We start from the raw sequence: 17,316 nt of genomic DNA on the forward strand, positions 1-17,316 counted from the left end.
AGATTTGAGGCTGAAGTGAGAGAGGCAAAGGTGTGCGTGTTCAGGTGTTAAAATGCTTGCCTGATTGCGGGTCTGTTGGTCACTCCCCAAATGGGGGTTGTCACGTACTGATGTCATATTAATACATTTTTCCCTAATATTTTCACAATCGACTGGTAGGGTCCCAAAGATCGACCGGTAGATTGCGATCAACAAGTTGGCCACCTCCGTTCTAGAAGGACATCGGCTGTGAATACTTGTGACTTTAGTTTATTATTTTTAGTCCATTTGCAAAATTGTCCCAAACCTTACTACCAATACTACTAATACTTTCCGGATGCACTTGATGTACAATTCTGACTGCAACGGTATCTTAGTGGCGTCTTTCAGTACCTTGTAAAAACTTGGCATTTTAACGAGCATGTGGCGTGGAGACCTTCTAAAATCCATGTCGTGTTTTCAAAGAAAGGCAGGACTTACAAGAGACGGCATCTTCAATCTGTGTGACGTTGGCAAAGTGAGCTGTGTTGGGGATTCCAAGACAGCGCATACCATGGGCATGTCTCCATTCCTAGCCAGAACACAAAAAAATGACAACTTTTCAGTTAAGAAAGAAGCTCTTTTTTCCAAGTTAATTTAAATAATGCAAGCCAGTAATAACCTGTGATTAATCATGAATAATCCAAATTCAAAAGTGTGATTAAAAATAATAATTTGACACCACTAATTATATATATATATGTATATATATATATATAAATAAAATGGTAATAATTCATCTTGATTGTATCTGAAAATGATTCCCTTAAATTAATTCATATTTATTGGATCATATTTTTATTCATATATCATTATAAAACGCAGAAGTCATATCTTAATGCGAAAATTCATGTTTAAAAACGCAAATATCCGTGTTCCCGCGGAAATTTCACATGCCTGCATGATAATAACTAAAAAATCACACACTTACATAGACACTTGAATGTTTCTTTTAAGTTTATATAGTTTTACCAGGCCAAAACAACGGGTCATAATATGACTGTTGTATATACTGTATGTACTATATTATACATCAGCATGATCACATGACAACAATGGATGTAATGTGTTTCTGTAATTGTATAAGAACATAGTATGAACATTAGAATTTACCGCAAAGTGTCGTTGGAAGGCTTTGGGTCCTCGGTAGGTGTAGTTTCCACAGATTTCACAGTTGTAGTTGATATTAAGTCCGTGTAGCTTATAGAGCCAGTATGGAATGGGCTGGAAGGAATAAAAGCAGACAATTAAAGGTTATAGACCAGCAGGAAAAATCTATTGAGACAATTAATGCTCAACAGTCCAGTATTACATTCGATATATATATATATATATATATATATATATATATATATATATATATATATATATATATATATATATATATATATATATATATATATATATATATATATATATATATATATACACACTACCGTTCAAAAGTTTGGGGTCACATTGAAATGTCCTTATTTTTGAAGGAAAAGCACTGTACTTTTCAATGAAGATAACTTTAAACTCGTCTTAACTTTAAAGAAATACACTCTATACATTACTAATGTGGTAAATGACTATTTTAGCTGCAAATGTCTGGTTTTGGTGCAATATCTACATAGGTGTAGAGAGGCCCATTTCCAGCAACTATCACTCCAGTGTTCTAATGGTACAATGTGTTTGCTCATTGATTGATTGATTGATTGATATATTTTTATTTCAAATATGCATAAAAACAAGAGCAAGCCTGATCCAATACAGTGCTATAGCCTTAACAGCCATTATAACAAAATGAAAAACAATGGAGAATAAAAAACAAAAACAAATGAGCATTGGACTTTCTTTTTCTTTTCTTTTTTTTTTCCTTCTTTTTTTTTTTTACATATTTGAAAAGGAGTGAGAAGAAGTTTACACTTATTTAATCCCACCCCTTTTCTTTAAATCATAAATTACTCTGAGCTAGAACTACCTGTTCACAATGTACAAACTCAAAGAACTTATATATACTGTACATACATCATAGATGTATACATACATATGCACACTACACACATACATAGCCACATCATTACCACTAGTGATCATGGAAATGGTATGATGCCACCACAACAACACCACTGCCTCAATGGGCCGCCCCACACTCTTCTGTAACACAAACAACCCAATATCAAAGCCCTTCTTCATCTCTGTACCTCTGGAATACCATGTACTTATACTTCTTTTTAAACTGGTTTATGTTTGGACATTGCTTTAACTCATCCTTCAAACCATTCCATAATTTCACTCCACAAATTGAAATACAAAAACTTTTAATGGTCGTTCTATAACTAAGCATTTTGAAATTTAAATTCCCCCTTAAATTATAACCGCCCTCTCGTGTGCTGAACAATTTTTGAATGCTTCCTGGGAGTTTATTTATTTTGGCTTTATACATTATTTGTGCAGTTTGATACAAAATAATATCATTAAATTTCAATATTTTTGACTGTAAGAATAGTGAGTGAGTATGGTCCAGATATCCAACCTTGTTGATGATCCGTACAGCTCTTTTCTGAAGTATAGTTATTGAATTTAATGAGCTTTTATAATTATTCCCCCAGACTTCCACACAGTAGGTTAAATATGGTAAAACTAATGAACAGTAAAGAATGTGGAGTGATTTGTGATCCAGAACCTGCTTTGCTCTATTTATTACTGAGATGCTTCTTGACAGCTTAGATTGTACATGTTTTATATGTGATTTCCAGTTAATTTGATCGTCAATTGTAATTCCAAGGAATTTTATTTCAAAAACCCTTTCAATATCCACTCCATCTATTTGTATCTGCACCCTTGTTTCACGTGTCCTCTTTCCAAACAGCATTAACTTCGTCTTAGTCAGGTTTAATGACAATTTATTATAGTCAAACCAAGTTTTTAGTTTACTCATTTCTTCCATAATGACTTCCTGCAACTGATTTAAGTCATCCCCTGAACAAAAAATATCAGTGTCATCAGCAAATAACACTAATTTCAATAATGTAGACACTTTACATATATCATTGATATACAGGATGAACAGTTTTGGCCCCAACACTGACCCCTGGGGGACACCACAAGCAATATCCAAACATGATGAACAGCAATCCCCCAACTTCACAAACTGTTGTCTCTTATTTAAGTAGCTTTTAAGCCAATCCAATACAACTCCCCTGATTCCATACTTTTCCATTTTATTGATTAATATATCATGGTTAATTGTGTCAAATGCTTTTTTTAGATCAATAAATATTCCCATTGCATATTGTTTCTTTTCTATGGCATTTGTGATTTCCTCTATTGTTTCAACTATTGCCATTGATGTAGATCTGTTTGATCTAAACCCATATTGACAGTCAGAGAGTAATTTATGCTTTTCTATAAATGTATCTAACCTGTTATTGAATAGTTTTTCTAATATTTTAGAGAATTGTGGAAGTAAAGAGACGGGTCTATAGTTTGTGAAGTGGTGTTTGCTCCCAGTTTTAAACAGAGGTATAACTTTAGCTATTTTCATTTCATTTGGAAATGCGCCGGTTTGAAATGACAAATTACAGATATATGTTAATGGTTTTGATATCCCTGTAATGACCTTTTTCACCAATGCCATACTAATGTCATTGGAGTCAGTGGACATTTTGTTCTTACATTTGTTTACAATATCCAACACTTCTTCTTCACCCACTGCATTTAAAAACATAGAATTGGGATTTCTCTCCAACAATCCCTCCATATTTTTACCAGTTGTCCGTGGATCTGGGATTTTTTCTGCAAGTTCAGGTCCAATACTTACAAAGAATTTATTGAAGGCATTAGCCACATCTTCAATATTATCATTTTCTTTACCATCATTTGTGAAATACGTTGGATAGTTATTTGAAGAGGTACTGTTTCTTATAATACTGTTTAATAAATTCCATATTCCTTTGATATTGTTTTTATTATCATCTAGTAATTTCTTATAATAATCTCTCTTATTTGACCTTATAATATGAGTTAATTTGTTTTTATATTTTTTATATTTATTTTCTGCTTCTTTTGTTTTCAATCTTATAAATTCCCTGTAAAGAGTGTTTTTCTTTTTGCAAGCATTTTGCAATCCCTTTGTGATCCAAGGACAATTGGTATATTTTCTTCTACTGGTGCATTCTTTTATTGGGCAATTTTTATCATATAATGACCTAAATATTCTCAAGAATATATTGTAAGCACTATTAACATCACCATTTTCATAAATTACATCCCAATTCTGCTCCAGTAAATCATGTTTAAATGAACTAATGGATTCCTCTGATCTCGTTCTTCTGTATTGGGTTGGCTTTTCTAGTTTTTTTGTCCTGTAGTTTCCATTAAATATCAGAAAAACTGGGAGGTGGTCAGTGATATCTTTGATCAATAGCCCACTTACGGTCTTATTCTCAATATCATTAGTGAATATGTTGTCGATTAGAGTGGCAGAGTGAGACGTAATTCGACTGGGTCTGGTGATTTTGGGATATAGACTCATACTGTACATTGTGTCAATGAAATTATCTATATCTTTAGTTTTACTGGGATTTAACATGTCAATATTAAAGTCTCCACAAATGAAGACAGCTTTACTAACGTTACTCTCCTTTGAAAACAGGCATTCCATCCAATCTGTAAAACGTTCTAAGCTTGTACCTGGCGATCTGTATATACAACTAATAATGACATTTCTACTTTTTTCCATACAAATTTCAATTGTTAGACATTCAAGTAGGTTATCAACCACAGTTGTCATATCATCCAGACGTTTGAATCTCAAGGTGTTATCCACATAGATTGCCACCCCTCCACCCCCCTTGTTTTGTCTATTCATATTAATAAAATCATAACCATCCAGTTCAAAATCTGTCACTTTTTCACTGTTAATCCAAGTTTCAGATACTGCAATTATGTTAAATGGTTGTGAAAAGGTGTGTAAATAGTCCTTGATGTCCTTGAAATTCCTGTTTAGGCTTCTACTATTGAAATGGATAATGGACAATTTGCCTTTAGTAATAATATTCTGGTTGTACTATTCATTGGTGTAGTAGCAGCAGTTCTCATTGATATTGAGGAGGAAATTATTGTCCGGGTCTATATCATGTTCCAAGTCTTGTAGGTGGTGCTCAGTGTATTGAGATGCTTTCAACTGTACATTGTCATATTTACTTACCAACTGAATTATGTGGCTAGTGTCATCTTGCGTATTGTCAATGTGTGTCATGATTGTGTTTAATCGCTTTTACCTTACATTCCAGTTCATACGTCATATTCGTTCAGATCTTCGATGTTTCTAATCAGCAGCACTTTGGCGTTCTCCGGAGTGCCGTTGAGTTTGATGAATACTTTACAGTTCGCAGTCCAAGTTTGTAGAATTTTCTTCTCTCTCCTCATTTGGCGTGCTTTTCGGGCTATATCAGCATTTCGTTTGGTCAAATGGTCGTTCATGTATACGTTTGTTCCTTTTAGCTTCCTTCCCTGTTTTAGCAACGCGATCTTGTGCTTTCTATTGACAAATCTCAGAACTACGCTCGGCTTGTCGTTTGTTCCTCTCCTGGGCAAGAGGTGACATGCTTCGATGCTGTTACAGTCCAGTTGTATATCCTTGGACTGCATGAAGACCGCCACCTGTCGCTCCATCGAAATAACATCCAACTCCGCCGGCTCCCCTCCATTCGCTGGGGCTACTGCTCGTGCGTAAGACCGGGGTTTGATGCTAAGTCCGGTGATGATCACATCATTGATCCTTGTGTACTGCTCAATATCAGCAACTCTGTTCTCCAGAATTGCGATTTTCTTATCTTTCTCCAAATTGTCAGCCCTCATCTGATCCAGCTGCACAACAAGGGACATGATGGTTTTCTGCTGCTCCTTGATCGTAGCAACTTCCTCGATCAGAGTGTCGATTGACTTTTTAAGTTCGCTATAATCAGCCTTGGGCGCCATCTCGTCTTTGTAACAGCGCGCCGGCTATTCACTCCAGACATTCACTTGTTAAATTAATTGCAAACTTTCTCCTTACATTATTAAACTTAAATGTTTGGAGTAAAATTCGCGAGCGCCGGTTCAGCTACCGGAACAGGAAGAAAAACAAAAATTGGCTCAGAAGGCTAATTGATGATTAGAAAACCCTTGTGCAATCATGTTCACACATCTGAAAACAGTTTAGCTCGTTACAGAAGCTACAAAACTGACCTTCCTTTGAGCAGATTGAGTTTCTGGAGCATCACATTTGTGGGGTCAATTAAACGCTCAAAATGGCCAGAAAAAAAAAACTTTCATCTGAAACTCGACAGTCTATTCTTGTTCTTAGAAATGAAGGCTATTCCACAAAATTGTTTGGGTGACCCCAAACTTTTGAACGGTAGTGTATATATATATAAATATAAACCTATATATCTTCCTATCTGACAGATATAGATAGATAAGAGATACACACACACGCACGCGCACGCACGCAGAGATATAGACTAATTTGTGTACATTTTATTACTATTATGTTTGTTCACTTAGTAAGCACAAACTCTTATTGTGAAGGCAGTATTGTAAAGAGCAGAACAGGAAGTGTTGGAATGGTTATCCTGTGGGGTCAGGGAAGATGGCAGTTGTTTGGCAACTGCCATCTTCCCCGACCCCACAGGATAAACACAACACAAACACAACAGAAGAAATACCCAGAACCCTTTGCAGCACTAACTCTTCCGGGACGCTACAATATACACCCCCGCTACCTCCAACCCCCCCCCCCTCCCCACCACCTTATAGCGCCCCGGAAGAGTTAGTGCTGCAAAGGGTTCTGGGTATTTGTTCTGTTGTGTTTATGTTGTGTTACTGTGCGGATGTTCTCCCGCAATGTGTTTGTCATTCTTGTTTGGTGTGGATTCACAGTGTGGCGTATATTTCTAACAATGTTAAAGGTTTTTATACTGCACCCTCAGTGTAATCTGTATCGCTGAAGATCAAGTATGCGTTGTATTCACTTCTGTGTGCGTGCCAAAGCCGCACTGGATGAAAAGGGGACGTTACAACTCAAATTTGGCCCGCAGGCCAGAGTTTGACACCCATGGTGTAAAGGAAATAATGCTGACAGCAGGAGTAAAAATGTCACGAGTTGATCCAGCTGTTTTCTGTTGGCTTGATCAAAGTTGTTCTGTGACTGGAGTTCTCTCCAGCCATGTGAATGACTTTATATGGGGAGGCACACAAGATTTTTCCATTACAGTGATACCTAAGCTCCGTTCTGCATTCCAAGTTGGGCGTGAAAAACATGAACACGGCAGTTTTGTGGGAATAGACTTTGTGACGATGAATAGAAAAGAAAAAATACACCAGGAAAGTTATTCAGCACATGCAGCCACTTTTAATGGATCCCTTACGAGCTGTGGAGCAAGACTCACCCCTATGTGAGAAGGAAAAGCATCAACCCAGGTCCAAAATTGGCAAAATACTTTGGTTTGCAAGACAGAGCAGACCAGATGTAATGTTTGATGCCAGCAACCTAGCATCAGGCATGAAACACGCAACTGTGCAGACTATTTATGAAGCAAACAGAATAATGTGCAAGATTAGGAGCAGGAAAGTCTCTTTGTATTTCCAATACTTGGGCAGAGACAGTGCCTTGAAAATGATTGCCTTCAGTGATACCTCATTTGGAAATCTGTCTGATGGAGGTACCCAAGGAGGACACTGCATTACTCGGATGGGAGAAAATAAAACGTTCTCACTACTTTCTTGGCCAACTAAAAAGTTAAAAGGGTTGTGCGCAGCACACTTGCTTGAGAAACATTGGAAATGTCTGGCAGTATAGATTATGCCCACTTTCTTGCCACACTCTTTTCTGAACTGACTCATGGTGATGCTAAACATGCCACACCTATAACCTGTCACAGACTGTCATTCATTCGCTGATGCACTGAAGATAAGCCTGGAGATAAGCAGCATTAAATAACTAATTCAAACTCAAACTGCTGAGCGCATCCTTTGGTACAACATAAAAGAACAACTTGCCGACTGAAGAAAGGGGTTCAGCCCTGCAGTTACTCAAGGCACTTGGTGAAGGACAATGGAAACTTAGTTAAGCAAAGAGCCTCTTAATATTGATTAGTTTGGCTATTGATGTAATATGTTTTAGGGCAATGCTGCTTCTATGTGACTTGCATTGGAGTTGTGTTATTTTTTTACTAAGTCACACGGCTATAGTATTATGCAAGTTTTTTTTTTTTTTAAAGATAGAGGGAGTTTGTTAAGATATAGACTCATTTGTGTACATTTTATTACACTTATTTATGTTCAATTAGAAAGCACAAACTCCTAAAAGTAAAATGTAATGATTGACAACTAAAAATTTGTAAATTTTACATATTGCGCATTAATGAATGCACTCTGTTAAGATAAAAATCAATTTAAAAAACACCATGTCTAGATGAAAATAAATTTTAAAAAACTAACTTAACAGCCTTATTGCACAACAAGAAAAAACATCACAGTGCGTTGTAAAGTTTTATGGCTATGGGTAGAAAGGACCTGGAGTAGCATTCCTTGCTGAAAGAGCTACTCGGGGCCTCTCCAGTGTCATGCATGGAGTGAGAGAGATTGGACATTATGGATGTTAACTTCGTCAACATCTTTCTGTCGGCCACCCCCTCAATGCTGTTTAGTAGGCAGCCTAGGACAGAGTCAGCTCTTTTAAACAGTTTATTAAATACGTTCCTAATTGTGCTTCCCCCACTCCAGCAAACGATAGCATAGTACACAGCAGAAGCTACCACTGTCATAAAAAATGCACAAAGCGTTTGAATTGGGAGTCCAGTCCAGTGTATTGTTAGGTGAACACCCAGATGTTTAAATGAGTACTATTTCTGCATCTGATCACTGGATGTATGTGGTGGAGCTGACCACTGAAAGTCCATCACAAGCTCTTTTGTCTTACTGGTGTTCAAGTGCAGATGATTACATGCACATCAGCAGATAAAGCCTCAGATGACTTCTTGGTATTCCTGCTCGCTCACCTCAGACCCACATCCCACCACTGCAGAGTCGTCTGTGAACTTCTGCAGTTGGCAGCAGTTTATGTCATGCCTGAAGACTGAAGTATAGAGTGTGAACAGGATGTTATTTTCCTCCAGCCGTTGTTCCAGTTTGTGCTTCTAATCCTCCTTACACCTCCTGATCTTATATTTAAGATCCCACAGAACTCTTCTCAGCTCCTCCTTGTTCCCTGACGTGAAAGCCCTCTTCTTCTCGTTTGTTTCAAAAATAAAGTGCAACCAACATCTCTTCAGGATGAATTAACAGTAAGTTTACCTGACTGAGACATTAAGTGCAACCAAATCTTTTCAGATAAAATGAGCAGTGGTTTGATCTGCTACTAATTTCATTTTAATAAAAAGCTACAGAGGCTGAGAAAAGTCACAACAAATGCCAACGCCACAACACAGCAACATGAAGCCACAAGACAACAACTTTCAGCTATAGTACGAATGCAAAAGCTACAGCCAATAAACGCCACAACACAACAACTATAAGCAAAATCTAAGACAGACAGACTTAAGTCACGTTTAAATTCCTTATTTCTTAGTGCTAAACTTCATATAAAGTCTGCCCTTCCCAAATCCAATGTTTTCTTTTTTCTAGGATCGATCAAATGGATTTGATTGCCTTTTAAAATGATATAAGACTGATATATAGATTCCAGAAGGCCAACTTGCCAAGCACAGATCGATGTAGTTGAATCTCAGCAATATAAATAAATCGATTGATCTATCCATGAATCGTTACACCACTAGAAAATAATACAACCTGAAATTGCGCAATAAGTTACAACATACATCAGTAGCCAAATTAGGAGCATTTGTAAACCATTTTAAAATCCATCCATCCATCCATCCATCCATCTTCTTTCGCTTATCCGAGGTCAGGTCGCGGGGGCAGCAGCCCAAGCAGGGAAACCCAAGAGACTTCCCTCTCCCCAGCCATTTCGTCCAGCTCCTCCCGGGGGATCCCGAGGCGTTTCCAGGTCAGCCGGGAGACATAGTCTTCCCAACGTGTCCTGGGTCTTCCCCGTGGCCTCCTACCAGTGCCATCTCTTACCCGGAGATGGCACTCCACCCTTTTCCGGGCGAGAACCATGGACTCAAATTTGGAGGAGCTGATTCCCATCCCAGTCGCTTCACACTCGGCTGCGAACCGATCCAGTGAAAGCTGAAGATCTTGGCCAGATGAAGCAATCAGGACCACATCGTCTGCAAAAATCAGAGAGCTAATCCTGCAGCCACCAAACCAGATAGCCTCAACGCCCTGACTGCGCCTAGAAATTCTGTCCATAAAAATAATGAACAGAATCGGTGACAAAGGGCAGTCTATACATGGGGCCAAATAAAGTTGTGAATTGTAGCACACTGCTGTGGTGTTGCAGAGTCACGACAGTGTGACGTGTTGTGCCATGAAGTAGCGTTTTGTGCACGCGTGCAATTGCACCAGTTCATGTAAATGAAGTAGGTTGGAACGGCTACATGTAGTGTAAATAACCCCCACAAATATTGTTGGTAAGGTAACTTCATCAACCACTACAATCTATGGTTAATCCAAAATTAAGAAGTTGTTTACAGTGTTAGGAAGGTGTTTGTAGTAATTGAACATGTTTTTGATATGTCCAAGTATGACACTGGTGAAATGTGTTATTAAAAGACGTGTAATGTGATCTGGGGAAGAAGTGGTTACATAAGGATGTTTTGTGGAAAATGTTAAGGAGTTAATTAGCTTATAACAGGAGTTTTTAAAAAGAACACCTGCTATATTCATGCCCGCTACTAGCTACACACTGCTAGACTTGAGTGTAGGTGACCTTTCTTGAATGAGAGTGTAACTTCTAGGAGGCATTTTGTGTGTATTTTGCTAGCAAGTGTGAGCATAGCTGTTATATATACAGTGTCTGTGTTATATATACAGTATCTGTGTGTGTGTATAAATAAATAAATGTATTATAGTTGTATACAGCTTGCTTGCTTGTAACATAAATAAAGTCGTATGAGCACACAGTCGTTCGCCAGCACTTTGAATTCAAGAGGGAACTGATAGCAAAGTACGAAAGTAGTGCCATAGCAAAGTACGAAAGTAGTGCCATGCGGCTTCTCCTGTCTTCGCCTATCACTAGCTGCATTTCCATTACCTCAAGAAATGTGCAAAACCTAAATATCGCAATAAAAATAATGGTAATGGAAAAACCCATATATTGAAAAACCTCTAAAATATCGCTAAAACCTTTTTGCGTTCTCATGAGGTGTTTTCCAGACGTTTCGATTTTGAAGTGTTTGGCAAAAACATGATAGAAACACTTTTTTCCGCATTTACAGGGCACCTTAACACCGAACCGAGATTGATGCAGAACAACTCGTGCAGACGGGTCGTCTTGGTCTCGTTTCCGAACGGTTGGCAAGGGGGAGCGAGGCGGCAACAGCCGTCTCGCAAGTCCCTTCTGGGCAATAGAGGGCGACCTGCAGGCTCGGAGAAACCCATATACCCGGAGGGGCTTTGAATCAACAATTTGTCTGAATTCATCCATCCATCCATCTTCAACCGCTTATCCGGAATCGGGTCGCGGGGACAGCAGCTCCAGCAAAGACCCCCAGACTTCCCTCTCCAGAGCAACATTTGCGACTTCCTCCTGGGGAATCCCGAAGCGTTCCCAGGCCAGAGAGGAGATGTAATCCCCCCATCTGGTCCTTGGTCTGCCGCGGGGCCTCCTCCCAGTGGGACGTGCAACGAGGACCTCCCTAGGGAGACGCTCGTGAGGCATCCGCACGAGATGCCCGAACCACCTAAGCTGGCTCCTTTCCAAGCGAAGGAGCAGCGGCTCTACTCCGAGTCTCTCTCGGGTGACTGCACTTCTCACCCTATCTCTAAGGGAGATGCCAGCCACCCTTCTGAGGAAACTCATTTCGGCCGCTTGTATCCGCGATCTTATTCTTTCGGTCATTACCCACACTTCATGACCATAGGTGAGAGTAGGAATGTAGATAGCTCGGTAGACCGAGAGCTTTGCCTTCTGGCTCAGCTCCCGTTTCGTCACAACAGTGCGGCAGAGAGACTGCAATACTGCCCCAGCTGCTCCGATTCTCCGGCTGATTTCCTTCTCCATCTTTCCCTCACTCGTGAACAAGACCCCGAGATACTTAAACTCCTCCACCTGGGACAGAGTCCTGTCCCCTACCCGGACTGTACAAACCATCGGTTTCCTGCTGAGAACCATGGCCTCAGATTTGGAGATGCTGATCCTCATTCCAGCCGCTGAACACTCGGCTGCGAACCGATCCAGTGAGAGCTGAAGGTCACGAACCGAAGGTGCCATCAGGACCACATCATCTGCAAACAGCAGTGACGCAACCTTTAGCCCCCCGAGACGTATACCCTCTCCGCCATGGCCACGACTCCGCCTAGAAATCCTGTCCATGAAAATCACAAACAGGATAGGTGACAGAGCGCAGCCCTGGCGGAGACCAACCCCCACTGGAAACGGATCCGACTTACATCCAAGCACCCGGACACAACTCTCGCTTTGGTTGTACAGAGATTGGATGGCCCTCAACATGGTTCCCCTCACTCCGTACTCCCTCAGCACCTCCCACAAGATCTCCCGAGGGACGCGGTCATACGCCTTCTCCAAATCCACAAAACACATGTAGACTGGATAGGCATACTCCCAGGCCCTCTCCAGGATTCCCGCAAGCGTAAAGAGTTGGTCAGTTGTTCCACGACCAGGACGGAATCCACATTGCTCCTCTTGAATCTGAGGTTCGACTATCGGCCGGACCCTCCTTTCCAGTACCTTGGCGTAAACTTTCCCAGGGAGGCTGAGTAGTGTGATACCCCTGTAATTAGCACACACCCTCTGGTCCCCCTTTTTGAAAAGGGGAACCACCACCCCAGTCTGCCACTCCCTCGGCACTGTCCCAGACTTCCACGCAATGTTGAAAAGGCGTATCAACCAAGACAGCCCATCAACACCCAGAGCCTTCAGCATTTCTGGACGGATCTCGTCAACCCCCGGAGCTTTGCCACTGTGGAGTTGTCTAACTACCTCAGTGACTTCACTCCGAGAGATCAACGTCGATCCCCCATCATCCTCAGGCCCTGCTCCTATCAGGGAGGGTGTGTCTGATGTATTTGGGTTCAGGAGTTCCTCAAAGTGCTCTTTCCAACGCCCCACGACTTCCTCACTTGAAGTCAGCAAAGTCCCATCCTTGCCGTACACAGCTTGGATGGTTCCCTGCTTCCCCCTCCTGAGGTGCCGTATGGTCTTCCAGAACAGCTTTGGTGCCGCCCGATAGTCCTTCTCCATGGATTCCCCGAACTGCTCCCACACCCTCTGCTTAGCCTCGTCCACAGCCACGGCCGCTGCCCTTCGGGCCCGCCGGTACCTTGCAACTGCCTCCGGAGTCCCCTGGGATAACATACCCCGGTAGGACTCCTTCTTCAGTCGGACGGCTTCCCTGACCACCACTGTCCACCAGGGTGTTCGAGGGTTACCGCCCCTTGAGGCACCTAAGACCTTCTGGCCACAGCTCGCATCTGCAGCTTTAGCAATAGAGGCTTTGAACATTGCCCATTCCTGTTCAATGTCCCCAACCTCCACAGGGATGGCAGAGAAGTCCCGCCGGAGGTGTGAGTTGAAGTCCTTCCGGACAGAGGACTCCTCCAAACGTTCCCAGTTCACCCGCACTACACGCTTGGGTTTGCCAGGTCTGTCCAGAGGTTTCCCCCGCCATCTAACCCAACTCACCACCAGATGGTGATCAGTTGACAGTTCAGCCCCTCTCTTCACCCGAGTGTCCAAAACATACGGCCTCAGATCAGCTGATACGATTACAAAATCGATCATTGATCTTTGGCCTAGGGTGCTCTGGTACCAGGTACACCTATGAGCATCCTTATGCTTGAACATGGTGTTTGTTATCGCAAGTCCGTGACTAGCACAGAAGTCCAATAACAATCCACCACTCAGGTTCAGATCAGGGAGACCGTTCCTCCCAATCACGCCAGTCCAAGTATCACTGTCATTGCCCACGTGCGCGTTGAAGTCCCCCAGCAAGACTATGGAATCCCCTGCCGGCGCCCCATACAGGACCCCATGCAAGGTATCCAAGAAGGCTGAATACTCTGAACTCCTGTTTGGTGCGTATGCACAAACAACAGTCAGAGTTTTCCCCCCTCCAACCCTAAGGCGAAGGGAGGCGACCCTCTTGTCCACTGGGGTGAACTCCAACGTACAGGCACTCAGCCGGGGACTCGTGAGTATCCCCACACCCGCCTGTGCCCTCACACCCTGAGCAACTCCAGAAGTGAACAAGGTCCATCCCTTGTCCAGGAGTGTGGTTTCAGAGCCCTTGCTATGCGTAGAGGTAAGCCCCACCAGATCCAACCGGTAGCGCTCCACCTCTCGCACCAGCTCAGGCTCCTTCCCCACCAGCGTAGAGACGTTCCACGTCCCGAAAGTCAGCCTCTGCTGCCCCGAATTGGTCCGTCCGGAGCCTCCACTTTCACCGCCATCCACTTGGCAGCGCACCCGACCCCACTGGTTCCGACCGCGGGTGGTGGGCCCACGTGGCAGAGAAGATGGCGTGTCCACGTAGCTTCTTCGGGCTGTGCCCGGCCGGGCTCCGTGGCAAGCCCGGCCACCAGGCGCTCGCTGACGAGCCCTACCTCCGGGCCTAGCTCCGGAGGAGGGCCCCGGGCTTCCTCCGGGCCGGGTAACGCATCCTCTTTTAGTGTAGTTCATGGGGGGTATCGTAACCCTGATGGGGGGGGCATTCGGGTGCTACACCTTGCCCAAGGGTGACCCGGAACTATGTAAGGCAGGGGCGTTCAACTCCCTGAGGCTTAATACAAGCCCACATACCTGTACCATACTTGTCTGAATTCCTCGTCCACAATTCTCATCCAAAAATCCCTTATTCGTAGCCGTTGCCATACGTAAGGACGTTGCCTTTGAGCATGGGTGTCAAACGTATGGCCTAGTAAGTATAAAAATGAGCTGCAAATTTTTTAATGAAAAAAATTGCTGTTCTAAATGTCTCCACTGGATGTCGCAATAGCAATGTAAGTGTAACCCAAGTCTCACATGACACTGTTTAAAGATGACATGTCAGCTGACTTCAAGCGCCCTCTGGATTGGTTGCCACTACCCCAATGAGTGCAGGTGCAAGCAATCAGCTGCTCTTGTTGTGGCTGGCAGCAGGTAGCACAGACTGATGCAGTAGGACACACAATACCTTCTTTCAGTGTAAATTATCCACTCGACAGATAAAATACCAAAACGGTAAGATGCAAAGACTTAAGTCAACATGACCATAATCTCTGTTGTAGTTCAAGTTCGACTAATTCATGTGCGACTAATGTACGGAATAATTTTGGTTGTGCTTACCGACCGCCAAGCTATTTTATTTGGTACATGGTGTAATGATAAGCGTGACCAGTCAACATAAGAGATGGCAGTCAAACATAAGAGATACGTGGAGACTGCAAGATGACACTAGTAAACAACACCAAAACTTTAAATGTTCCATTTAGAATATAGAACATTACACACAGCGCTCAAAAAACTGTCAAAATGTTTTAGTGGTAAGCTGTGGAGCCGCGCTGCTTCATGGATTGTCTGAGCATTACAGCTACCGTAGTCAGACGTACTGTGCTTAAACATACGGGTGTTATTATGGTGTGTGCGTATTAGCACATTATGCAAAACTAACCTTTCTTACCTTTTGGTACCTGCTGATATTTGGGATCTGCATTAAGTCCTGAAAAATTACGCGCGTCTGCCATTGTAGTCCGTGACGACGCCGTAGTTGATAAGCTTCTTCTTTTTATGTGGCATAAACATAAACATCCTCTGCTGTTGCCATGTCTAATACAAAGTAGTGTAAAGTTCTAACTTATATCTGTCAGTAGACTCGATATGGAAGCGCTATCCTAGTGGGTTAACATAATTCACACACGGAACTTTAGTTATTAGAGTGTTCCGGTCGGACGTTTTTTCACAAGAAACATTTCTGACGTGTTGCACTAGTGAACCACGGATGGTGTGCCGTTGATTTAAATAAAGTCTGAACGTAATTAAAACAGTTAGCTCCATCTTTTGACACATCTTCGACTCCCGTCCTTGCACGCTACACCGGTACAACAAAGATGACGGATAATAGACGCTGTCGAAGTGAAGCCACGTGAATAAGACCGCCTACAAAACGCCGCATCCTGAAGCGACGATCAGAAAGCGACTTTAAGATGGTCTGTAAAACATAATCTATGCAACATTTTGACCAAAGACCCACCATTACATGTAGACCATAAGGAAGTGTTTTAAATTTAGAAAAAACATCTTAATATGACCCCTTTAATGCGCATATTAATCCGGCACACCTTTTATATGAAAATAGACCTGAATAGACGCGCTCCTCGGCAGTGTGCCTTATAATCCGGTGTGCCCTATGGTCCGAAAAATATGGTATACAAAGTTTTATTTGATGCATCTCCAGTGAGAAAACTGCTTCACATAACTGGTAGAATGTGGGCGCGGCTATGTAAAAGAGAGGGGCCTTACCTTGCCGTCCCAACCCAGTGGCAGATTTTTTGGGTTATAGATGATCTCGTTGTCCTCGTCTTCACTTTCACTCTCGCTGAGCTGCTCCTCTTCCTCTTCCTCACGTTCCTCTCCAGTCCTGGCTTGCTTCCTCTGCACATTCTCATGAGTGAGCTGCCTCTGCTCCTAAAAAGTGACACAACAACATGTTGTTAAAGAGGAACTGCACTTTTTTGGGAATTTTGTCAATCGTTCACAATCATTATGAGAGACAAGAACACACGTCTTTTTTTTTAGGATCCTAAAGATGGTTAAAAAAAGCTTGCAAAATGCAGCTAATGGGAGTTCACGTTTCAGCCTTCAAAGCCCTCTAAAAAAAACTTCAAAACCTACAGCAACTTTTTATATACACACTGTAAGTACATAATGTAGTAGCAGACACGTTCATAACAATATGTAACATGTTCAATATTTACCGTATTTTGGTCATTTTAAGCTTTACCGGAACTTCTTTCCTCAGCACATTTATTTCCATTTTTAAGCAGCGCACTTCCAATTTCCGGCAACAAATGTGTGTTCCTACTTCTGGAAATGAACGCAAGTGTGTTGCAATCATGGCAGACTTGGTAAGATGACTGTTTATCAACAAGTGAGGATTCAAAATCCTATCTTTTTGAAGCTGGATGAACTGCTGGTTGTAGAAACAA

The 17,316-nt window shown here is 42.0% G+C and overlaps 1 protein-coding gene across 1 annotated transcript in view; it reads right to left on the bottom strand.

Moving 5' to 3' along the window:
* Nucleotides 1-17,316, bottom strand: part of sf3a3 (splicing factor 3a, subunit 3) — a 52,792-nt gene that overhangs the window by 993 nt on the left and 34,483 nt on the right. The window contains exons 13-15 of the mRNA XM_062056668.1: nucleotides 16,631-16,795; nucleotides 1,132-1,242; nucleotides 460-550 (exon numbers count right to left, since the gene is read on the bottom strand). Of these exons, the coding sequence (XP_061912652.1) occupies nucleotides 460-550; nucleotides 1,132-1,242; nucleotides 16,631-16,795 (367 nt within the window). The remainder of the gene's footprint in view (nucleotides 1-459; nucleotides 551-1,131; nucleotides 1,243-16,630; nucleotides 16,796-17,316) is intronic.

Source organism: Entelurus aequoreus, linkage group LG08 (assembly GCF_033978785.1).
Source record: "Entelurus aequoreus isolate RoL-2023_Sb linkage group LG08, RoL_Eaeq_v1.1, whole genome shotgun sequence".
In the NCBI taxonomy this organism is placed as follows: domain Eukaryota; kingdom Metazoa; phylum Chordata; class Actinopteri; order Syngnathiformes; family Syngnathidae; genus Entelurus; species Entelurus aequoreus.